Raw genomic sequence first — 11,360 nt, forward strand, 5'->3', positions numbered from 1 at the left:
CTCAACATATTAACACTGAAAACCATAAAACTCCTGGAAGAAAACAAGAGAGAAAATGCATCCTTTATACTGGGCTAGGCAAAGATTTTATGGATACGATACCAGAAGTGCAAGCCAAAAAAAAAAAAAAAAAAAAAAAAAAAAAAGTAAAAATAAGTAAGTGGAACATCAAACTAAAAAGCTTCGGCTCAGTAAAGGAGATAATCAATAAAAAAGGAAACCTGTGGAATAGCAAAAAAAAAGTTTACAAACCATTTATCTGGTAAGGTGTTAATATCCAAAATATATAATGAACACATGCAAAAGAAAAGAGGGAAAAAAAACCTAGCAAGCCAATTAAAATATGGACAAAGGATCTAAAAAGGCATTTTTTTAAAGAAGATATAAAAATGGTGGAGTCCTCCAAGATGGCAAAATAGAGAGGGAGCGCACTGATAGTCTGGGAAAAGATAGTTTAATAAAAGTGGAGATACTGTAGTTTCAGGGAAGAGTTAGGGGAAAAAAATGCAGAGGAAACTCTTCCGGAACTAGTGGGACATGGGGACATGGTGGACCTACGTGGAGGGCACGGGCGCCCACGGCTCGGGACCCCAGCTGCTGAGTCTACGCACCAGCGTTGGAAAGGGACACTAACCCACTGTTGGTGGGAATGCAAACTGGTAAAGTCACTATGGAAGTCAGTTTGGAGATTCCTCAGAAACCTGAATATAACCCTACCACCTGCAGAGCCAACATCCCATATGGGCGCCAGTTCCAGTCCCAACTGTTCCATTTCTGATCCAGCTCCCAGCTAATGTGCCAGGGAAAGCAGCAGAAGACGGCCCAAGTCCTTGAAATCCTGGCTCCACTTCCAATACTAGCTTCCTGCTATGAGAAGCAGCAGATAATGGCAGATAATGGCTCAAGTACTCGGGTCCCTGCCACTCATCTGTGAGACTCACACTGAGATTCAGTCTCCTGACTTTAGCATGTCCCAGGCTGGGCTGTTGCAGGAACTTGAGAAATGAACCAGCAGATGAAGGATCTATGTCTACCTCTGGTTCTCTCTGCCTCTCAAATAAAATGAAAACTTAAAAAAAAAAAAAAGACAAAAAGTACGGAGGTTCTCCAAAAGAATAAAAATAGAATTACCATATGACTCAGAATCCCACTTCTGGGTGTACATCCAAAGGAAATGAAATCAGCAATATGCACAGGTGTCTGAAACCCCACATTCATTTTAGGATTACTCACAATAGTGAAGATATAGAATCAACCTAAAGTTTCTGTTGATGAGAATGGGTAAAGAAATTATGAGACAGACAGACACACACACACAGATGAGAATACTTCAAAAAGTTCATGAGATGTTATTAAAAGATAATTTTATTTTGTTACAAAGAAGCCTGAAATGCATGCATATTTTTATAATACTCATTTTCATGAACATTTTGAAGACCACTTTTATGCACAAATTTCAAAAATGTTTGTGTATAAACATACATACACTATGGAGTATTGTTCAAGCATAAAATGAAGGAAATTCTGCCATTTTTTACAACATGGATGAACCTGGAGGGCATCATGCTAAGTGAATTAGTCAAAGGCAATTACTGCATGATTTCACTTGTATGTGTCATCTAAAAAAGTTGAACACATATACACAGAGTAGAATGATGATTACCAAGGGGAAGGATGGGAGAAAATGGGAAATACTGGTCAAAGGGGACAAACATTAATTATGTGATGAATAATTTCAGGAGACCTAATATACAGCTTAGTGAGGTGACATGTATAAACTAACTTGATTTTGGTAGTCATTTCATAAAATATATGTATATCAAATCATTACATTTGTTTATAGCCCTTGTTTATACTCCTGTTGAACTATGGTCTTTTCTTACTTTCTTACTTTTAAAGATTTATTTATTTCAAAGAGTTAGAGAGAGAGATATCTTCCATCTGCTGGTTCACTCCCCAGATAGCTAGAACAGCAGGGGCTGAGGAAGGTTGAAGCCAGGAGCTTCATCTGGGTCTCCCACACAGTGCCCAAGCACTTGGGCCATCTTTCAGCTGCTTATCCCAGATCATTATCAGGGAGACGGATTGGAAGTGGAGCAGCTGGGACTCGAGCTGGCGCTCATCTGGGATGCAAGCAGCAGCTTTACCTGCTGCACTACAATGGAAGAGGCTACTTTTTACTTATTGAACTCTATTTAGTGGAGCATTAAGCCTTTGACTACATTGTAAATTAAAAATATGTTCTCTCAAAAATTAAGAAAGAGAAAAGAAGGAAGAAGGGGATGGTGGAGGGCAGAAGGGAAGTATCATTCTATAAATTACATGGAACCTACTCTCTTTGTATTAATATCACATTAACATGAGAATTGTGTTGTAGTAATCACTGCACATTTACTGTGACTTTGAAAATCTAAGGTATTAATAAATTCCTTTAAAAAATAAAAAATAGTGGCTGGCATTGTGGCATAGCAGGTTAAGCTGCCACTTACAGTGGTGGCATCCAGTGTGGGCACAGGTTCAAGTCCCAGCTACTCCACTTCTGATCCAGCTCCCTGCTGGTGCAAAATCAGTGGGAAAGCAGTGGAGGACGGCACAAGTCCTTGGGCCCCTGTACCCACATGGGAGATCCAGAAGAAGCTCCTGGCTCCTGGCTTTGGTCTACCCCATCCCTGGCCATTGTGGCTGTCTGAGTAGTAAACCAGCAGATGGAAAATTTTTCTCTCTCTGTAACTGCCTTTCAAATAAATAAAATGAATCTTTAAAAATATATATTTTTTAAAAAAAGAAAAAATCATACAATTTTACTTCTCTATTACACCTCAATAAAGCTTGGTGAAAAAAGGCAGGAAAAAATAATTCCCAGAGTCATGTACTTTACCTCTCTGTGAGTAACCCCCAAATTCATCATTACCCAGAAGTTATTAATAGCTAAAAATCATACTCAGTGTCTAGTCAGCTTTTCAACATCATAACTTAATACCTAACATGAACTGCTTATGAAGACATCATCCATTGCCTCCCAGAGTGTGCATTAGCAGGAAGCTAGATGGGAAGCAGAGGTGTGACTCAATCTCAGACAATACAATATGGAATATGGTATCCCAAGTAGCAGCCTAACCTGCTGTGCCACAATGCCCGCCCCTACTCTTGCTCTTTAAGGCAATCACTGACTACATTAAGACTTTTTCTGAGAATTAATGTGCATCAAAAGTCTAGCACAGTGCCTGACACACAAGAAATGTTCAATAAATAGTAGTCACATTTTGATATTAAACATTGTATTATGAACAAATTCACTCTCAACTTTTGACATTAACACACCACACTCCTCCCAGTCCTTTCAAATGAAGCTAGTATTTCCTTCAGCCAGCCCCCCCACCCCAGTTCAAGAAGTCAAGAGTGTCGCTCCCCCTCTTCGTGGAGGAGCGACACAGGACCCTGCGCTGTTCTTTCGTCTGCTCGGCCCTCCCCGGGTTTGCTGCTGGTTCTTCCCGGGTTGGCTACTATCCCTTCCACCTCCGTGGAAGGGCAGTTCCCCCTGGCCACATTCCCCACTTCCGCAGGGGAGCGGCACACCGCCGGCCGGCTTTCTCGGGGGCTGCACAGGTGTTCCTTCAGATGTTCCCCTTAGATTTTCCCGGTGCATGCCGTCTCTCTCCTCCTTTATAGTCCTCCTCCGCCAATCCTAACTCGGCTGCCCACACGCCGAGTACGCTGCTCTCCTCCAATCAGGAGCAAGTCCTACAGTTTATTGGTTGAACTGGAGGCAGCTGTGCGGAAGCTGTTTACTTCTCTCCCAGCGCCATATTGTGGGAGAGCAGATGCATAGAATAAGTCTTAATTCCAGTAACTCAGTCCAGTCCGGGCTGCTCCCCACAGATCCCCCTTTCTTTTTATTTTTGGCGTTGATACGCGCCTGTCTTCGGTGCCCCGTGGCACACACTCTGCTCTGCTTGCTAGAGTTGCCACAGGTTCTTACAAGTCCTATCAATCAGGCAAACCGAATCCGGGTCCTCTCTTCGCCATGTTATGAGGAGGTTTTTAGGCGCTGATGCGTGCCTGTGTTCGGTGACCTGCGGCTCACACTCTGGTCGAGCCGCCTGCTGGCGCTTACCGCCTTAATCAGGCAGACCGAATCCAAGCTTTCTCATTGCCATATTGTGGGGGAGACTTATTAGTGTTGGTTCGTGCCTATCTTCGGTGACCTGCAGCTCATACTCTGGTCGAGCTGCTTGCTGGTGCTTACCGCCTTAATCAGGCAGACCGAATCCAAGCTTTCTCATTGCCGTATTGTGGGGGAGACTTATTAGTGTTGGTTCGTGCCTATCTTCGGTGACCTGCAGCTCATACTCTGGTCGAGCTGCTTGCTGGTGCTTACCGCCTTAATCAGGCAGACCGAATCCAAGCTTTCTCATTGCCATGTTGAGGGGAGGCCTTTCTATTTCTCTATTTCTCTATCTCCGGGCATTCCTATTTCTCCCATTTTACTTCTATCTTCCAGCATTCCTATTTCTCTCACTTTACTTCTAAACTTCTCTTATCCCTGCAGCTTCCCGGCGCCTCGCCCTGCCAGCAGCTTCATGGCTCCGCGCGGCTTCCCGGCGCCTCGCCCCGCCGGCGGGCTCCGCCCCGAGGCTGCTTCTAGGCGCCTCGCTGGCTCTGAGCCGCTTCAGCCCGCGCCTCTCTCAGCTGCGCGGCTCGGCTTTGCGCGCACACTCCGCGGTTACGCACTAGCCCTTTCGCGTCTGAACCACGGCCTCGCGCCAGCCCCGCGTTCCCTATGTACTTGAGCCCCGCACGCTCTGCGCGCGGCAGCCTCCGCGAGTCACACAGCGTAGCTTACGTGTCCGCCACTAGCATTCAATCTAAGTTCCCCGGGCTAGCCTGGCGAATTCAACCCAGCTTACGTCTCCGCCCCACGGTTTGGCTTCCCGTCCTTTGCTCCCCGGGCTAATCAGACGGATCCCAATCTGGCTTACGTTTCAGCTTCTGGTTTCAACTTTTCGCCCCCTATTCCCGGGCTAACTTGAGAATCCCAAAGTGGCTTTCGTTTCCGCCTTGGCCTGCCCCCCGCGGCTTCAATTTCCCTAACATTTTTCTCTACCCGGTATGTTTCCCCAAACTTTCCTCCAACGATATTCCTCCCTCATTTCTCCTGGCCTCTCCCCACAGTCCGCGTCCGAGTCTGTTTGTTCTAGCTTTCACTTTCACCTTCGACCTTAGAGATTTCTCCCAGCTTCCCCCCGTAGTCCGTATCTGAGTCTATGCCTAGGCTTTCAATAGCTTCTTCCGGCACCTTTTTCATCCGGCTTTTCCCTAGGCTGTTTGCTAGTCTCTCTCTCCGATATTTTCCCTAGGCTGTTTGCTAGTCTCTCTCTCCGATATTTTCCCAGTTCTTCCCGTTTCTTCCCTCCTAAGTTTGCTATCCGACCTAGGTTTCCTAATCCGAGTCATTTCTTCCCTCCTAAGTTTCCTATCCGTCCTAGGTTTCCTATCCGAGTCACGGCACCATTATGTCACTCCCCCTCTTTGTGGAGGAGCGACACAGGACCCTGCGCTGTTCTTTCGTCTGCTAGGCCCTCCCCGGGTTTGCTGCTGGTTCTTCCCGGGTTGGCTACTATCCCTTCCACCTCCGTGGAAGGGCAGTTCCCCCTGGCCACATTCCCCACTTCCGCAGGGGAGCGGCACACCGCCGGCCGGCTTTCTCGGGGGCTGCACAGGTGTTCCTTCAGATGTTCCCCTTAGATTTTCCCGGTGCATGCCGTCTCTCTCCTCCTTTATAGTCCTCCTCCGCCAATCCTAACTCGGCTGCCCACACGCCGAGTACGCTGCTCTCCTCCAATCAGGAGCAAGTCCTACAGTTTATTGGTTGAACTGGAGGCAGCTGTGCGGAAGCTGTTTACTTCTCTCCCAGCGCCATATTGTGGGAGAGCAGATGCATAGAATAAGTCTTAATTCCAGTAACTCAGTCCAGTCCGGGCTGCTCCCCACAAAGAGAGATCAGTAATGCCTGTTTCTCAAGACTAATTCCACATCAGCGTTCCCTCATAATATCTGCTCAGCAAGTTCTGATATTTTTAGACTATGTTAGAGCTATTCTCAGTTATTTAGAAAATGTCAAGACTCCTATCTTACTCTTTGTTATTAAACTCTGGCGCTTCAAAATTAACATAGATTGCTCTTTTGGTACCTTGGCCTCACAAAAACTTCCTTAAGCCCCCCAAGATCTCCAGGAAACTTACCCATTTCTACTATAGCTACCTTAACTTGCAATTATTAAACAGCTCACCTCCAAGATCCTAAAACCTTGAAATTTATCTGACTAAAATTGAATATTTTTTTAACCTCTCCTACTCTGAACTTGCTCTTTCTTCTCAATTTCTCAGTATGCCCCTTAATCCCCAAGTACCCAAAACAAAAACTCTATTTCCTATCTCATTATCAAGTCTAGGCAACTATTTGGATAAATTCCCTGGAACTTCTATCATTCCCACCTTGCCATCACTCAGAAATCCCACAGTATGTTTTTCCTTCTAGGCTGTTGGCACTGCTAGGGAAACAATGGTAGAGCCAATATCAGATGGGTCCTCATTTCTCAGCAATTATTTCATTCAATGCCTACAGATGCCTTACTGAATTTCCTTCATTTCACTTCCAAGCTTACATTCTTAAAGGCTCATTCTACTTTTTCCTCTCTCAACAGATGACCTAATACTTAGAAATCAAATACATCTGTGCACTGTGGCACAGTAGGTCAATCCTCCATCTGCAGCACCAGCATCCCATATGGGCACCAATTCTAGTCCTGACTACTCCTCTTGTGATCCAGCTCTCAGCTATGGCCTGGGAAAGCAGTAGAAGATGACGCAAATACTTGGGCCCTTGCACCCGCGTGGGAGACCTGGAGGAAGCTCCTGGCTCCTGGCTTAGGACTGGCTCAGCTCCAGCCATTGTGGCCATTTAGGGAGTGAACCAGAGGATGGAAGACATTTCTCTCTGTCTCTCCCTCTCTCTGTCTGTAACTCTCTCTCTCTCTCAAATAAATAATAAATAATATCTTTAAAAAAAAAAAAAAGTCAAAGACTGAGCTGGCGCCGCGGCTCAATAGGCTAATCCTCCGCCTACAGCACAGGCACCCCGGGTTCTAGTCCCGGTCAGGGCACTGGATTCTGTCCCAGTTGCCCCTCTTCCAGGCCAGCTCTCTGCTGTGGCCTGGGAGTGCAGTGGAGGATGGCCCAAGTTCTTGGGCCCTGCACCCCATGGGAGACCAGGAGAAGCACCTGGCTCCTGCCTTCGGATCACCGCGGTGTGCCGGCCGCAGCGGCCATTGGAGGGTGAACCAACGGTAAAGGAAGACCTTTCTCCCTGTCTCTCTCTCTCACTGTCCACTCTGCCTGTCAAAGAAAAAAAAAGTCAAAGACATCCAAAGTGAGCTCCCTCAATTTCCTTCCTTTGTTCTTCAAAATCTCTCTGTATCTCCACCTTCCGACTCCACCAGTTCTGGCCTCCAAAGCTGTGTGCATCTCCTCTTTGCCAAGGCTAATCCTCTCATTTGTCCTCTTGATTTTACTACTTCTTTATGAAATCTGGTTAAAAGTCTAGGCTCTGAAGTCAGACCATCAATTTCAGATCCAGCTCTACCACTTACTGCTGTTACTCTACCTTTCTAAGCTTTGGTCTCCTTATCTATAAAAAAAGATTAATAACAGTACCTATTCATAGGACCACTGTAAAACATAAATAAGAAAATTCACAAATCACTTAGCAAAATGCACAGCACACAGTAAATGCTTGATAACATAATAAACTGTGATTACTATTACCATCTTTTGCTTTATACTAGCTCTTGGCACATTCTTATTTGTTGTCTTGCTCAAAGCTCCTGATTTATTTTTAATTAATGAAATGAGGATTTGGTCCAGCCATCAAGATGCTGCTTAAGACATCTGCATCCCAGAAAAGCAACTCTAGCTTCTTGCTAATGCTTGGGAGGCAGCAGACGACTCCAACTACTCACATATTTGGGTCCTGGCCATCCAACTGGGAGACCTCAACTGAATTCCCAGCTCCCAGCTTTAGTCTGGCCCATCTCTGGCTGTTTCAGGCATCTGGGGGGGATGAACCAGCAGATGGGAACTCTCTGTATCTCTTTTTCTCTCCCAAGTAAATAAATTTTAAAATTTAGAAATAAATAAAAGATTTTTTTCTGGAATTTGCTACTCCTATTCCAAGAGTTCTTTCCTTCCTTTCACCATCAAACTTCTCTAAGGAGTAATACACACCTCCATCCCTGAGAAAGCAAGGAGTGGTAGAAAGACATTGGAGTCAAATACAGCCCAGTCATATGCCAAAACACTTACAAATGCTAATTTATTTATTTTTCAAGATTTTATGTGATAGATATTATAATTACCATTTTATAAATGAATAACTAAGGCTTAGAGAAGTTAAATAATTTTGAACCCAGGGCTTCCACTGAGCAAGTATGATCTAGAGCAAGCACTTTTTCTAAGCATGAAATTTTCCATCTGCAAAATGAGTATACTACCCATTTCTTTGGTTCACTAAGAGGATTAACTGAAATATATATGTAAAGCAAATGAATGAAGTTAAGTGCTAAATGAATTCCTGTTCTCTCTCATCCTTTCCTTAACCCCTTACAATCTAGGTTCTCCCTATACCACTCATTATTGTATCTCTTTATCTCCCTTCAGTTCTTACTCCTATTAGCAATATGACTGGGAAAATTAGTTAACTTCTCTAAGCCTTAGTGTTTCATCTTTAAAATGGTAAATAATAATATCTATACATAAAGTCATGTTAAATAAATGAATTAACATTGGTAGAGTGTTTTAGCATAGTGCCTGGCCTGTAATAAGCACTTAATAAATGGTAGTTGCCAATGACTTAAAAGTCATATCAAAGGATTGCTCAAGGCTCTCCCTCTCTAGGCTTCCGTGACAAACATTAGTCTGGTTTGCTTTTTGACCACTGACCATGACTTCTTCCATGAAGTCTTTATTCTCTTCAAAGCAGATTTGAGTTCCTTCTCTTGTGAACTCTCAAAGTACTCTGTACTTATCTTGAGATTAGGTATTCCCCTTACTCTGAATCATAGTCCCTTGTGTTACACATTGCATCTCCATTGCTTAATTGAATCTCATTTATCCTCACCTGGCACTTATTTATTCATGTAGAACTTATTATTGAGTACCTAATACAAGTCAGACCTATGCGAGGTACTAAACATACAAGATTAATAAAATTATTTTTCTTAAGGACCCTGTGGTTTAGGAAAGTAGAAAAGATAAGTAAGTAGTCTATTATTTGCAGTACAAGAACTACTATGGCTAGGGGAGAACTTGTTGTGGTGCAATGGGTTAAACAGCCTGAGACACTAGCATCCCATATCAGACTGCTGCTTTGAGTCTTGGCTGCTCTGTTTCCCATCTAGCTCCTTGCTAATTCGCCTGACCCAAGATGGCCCAAGCACTTGAACCTCTGCCACCCATGTGGGAGACCCTGATGAAGTTCCTGGCTCCTGGCTTTAGCCTGTCCCAGCCAGGGCTTTTGCGGCCATTTGGGGACTGACCAGCAGATGGAAGTTGGAGGCAATGTCTCAGAAAAGGCATTCTGTGCTTAGGAAATGGAAAGGCTGCACACAAGTATCTGTCAAATGAATGAACTATAAATAGGAAGTAACTGAATGAGGACGAGAAAGGGTACTTTAAGCCCAGAGAGAGAGTAGGTAAAAAGGCATGGATGGTGAAGTAGTTCAATATTGATGTAAGGGGGGTTCCTGACAAGAGATGAGCCTGGGAAGTGATGAAACTGGAAAGTAAAAGCAGGGTTGGGTGTTCCGGACATAGGCGTGTAACCAGACCCTAGACAGCAGATGATGGAGTGCTGATAGAGGGTTTTAAGCAGGAGAGGGACAACACGAGATTTGCAGTTTGGTAAAAGTACTCTCACAACACAGGGGAAAATACATTTCATGGGGCCAGGCTACACATAGAGTTAAATTAGGAGGGTTACGATAATTCAGATAAAGTATGAGAGGCAAAAATGAAAATACGAAAAATGAGCCAAGACAGATACTAAGCTGCTGTAAAAATAAACTTCGACTGAACTGAATTATTGATACTTGTATCTCCTGCAAAGCCTGGCAGAATAGCATACACTTACAACCCGCTATGTCAATATTGTAGACAACTGTTACCAAAACCTAGTTAGAGAATAGCAAGCAGCTAACAGCCAGCTGAGTCACTTCCTGTAAACGGATTCCTACGTAAAGCCACCTTTTTCCATTACAGACCTCAAAAACACTTAACGTTTGTTATTCTAACCCAGAGAGTATAAACCCGCTCACTGTGGGTCTGTTTTGCGCCAAGTAATGTTTGAATAAAGTCCTTCGAAGGGGTCATGAGGTCCCGCCCTGTGCACGAAAACAAATGCTAAGAATTCTTTTCTCTTCGTCCCAGCGCTAGACCCAAACGCCTGCTGGTAGGTACTCCGTCGCGGCGCCGGCCATTTTCACCCAGCCGTTTCCCAGTTTACGGCAGGGGACAGAGGACCGGGAAGTGTCCCAGACCGCGGAAAAGCCAAATGGGAGAAGTAGCCGTAACGAAGCTTCAAACATTAACGACTCCAGAACTCTCACGATACCGGATCCAGTCTGTCCCTTGCTGCAGGACTCCCTCAGAAGTTAAGACGATACCTTCTGTAATCCCTGGGACGCTACCGACACTCTAAGAAACTAAACAAGTTTGTTTTCACTTACCCTAACGACCGCCATATCTACGACCCTCTCGGCGCAAGTGTCCTTACGGAGAGCGAAGAGGGACAAACTAGCTCGACAGGCTTTCCCTCAGGCAGCCCCGCCCCGTTACGCCCGCCTGCCCGCTTCCGCCCTTTCTCCGTCCCACAGCTGCTTTGGCGGCAGCTTTGGTTAGTTTAGCGGCAGTTTCGCATAGATCATCCTTGTGGTGGACCCTCTCAGTTCCCGATAAAAACTTTTAAGAATATCCTCCACCGCCCAGGTAAAAGTTATTTTCTTGGGTGCAGAACTTTTCATTATTTTTCTTTGTCTGATTTGACTAGATAACGACTTAAAACAGTGGCCTTAATACATGTGCTTCGGAAGCGAGCACAGCAGCGGCCTTAATAAATAATGGCGAGTAAAAAGGGTCACAAAAAGAACAAGTTAACTCTGTCCTACACGAGGACCTTCACTCATTATAAAACTGTTACTGAGGGGACCGGCGCTGTGGCGCTGCGAGTTAAAGCAGCAGCGAGTTAAAGCGGCGGCCTGCAATGCCAGCATCCCATATGGGTGCCATTTCAGTCCCGGCTGCTCCACT

At 44.9% G+C, this 11,360-nt stretch overlaps 1 protein-coding gene across 6 annotated transcripts in view; it reads right to left on the bottom strand.

Annotated features, from left to right (window-relative positions):
* The window catches only part of APOOL (apolipoprotein O like), a 105,524-nt gene extending 94,628 nt beyond the window's left edge, over nucleotides 1-10,896 (bottom strand). For 2 of the 6 annotated variants that reach the window (XM_070066381.1, XM_070066377.1), the window contains exon 1: nucleotides 10,781-10,896. In XM_070066381.1, coding sequence (XP_069922482.1) covers nucleotides 10,781-10,795 — 15 coding nt within the window. In that variant the 5' untranslated portion in view covers nucleotides 10,796-10,896. The remainder of the gene's footprint in view (nucleotides 1-10,780) is intronic. The other 4 variants (XM_070066378.1, XM_070066376.1, XM_070066383.1 and 1 more) reach the window with 3 other exon arrangements.
* Nucleotides 10,897-11,360: the final 464 nt, after the last annotated feature.

Source organism: Oryctolagus cuniculus, chromosome X (genome assembly GCF_964237555.1).
Source record: "Oryctolagus cuniculus chromosome X, mOryCun1.1, whole genome shotgun sequence".
Classification (NCBI taxonomy): domain Eukaryota; kingdom Metazoa; phylum Chordata; class Mammalia; order Lagomorpha; family Leporidae; genus Oryctolagus; species Oryctolagus cuniculus.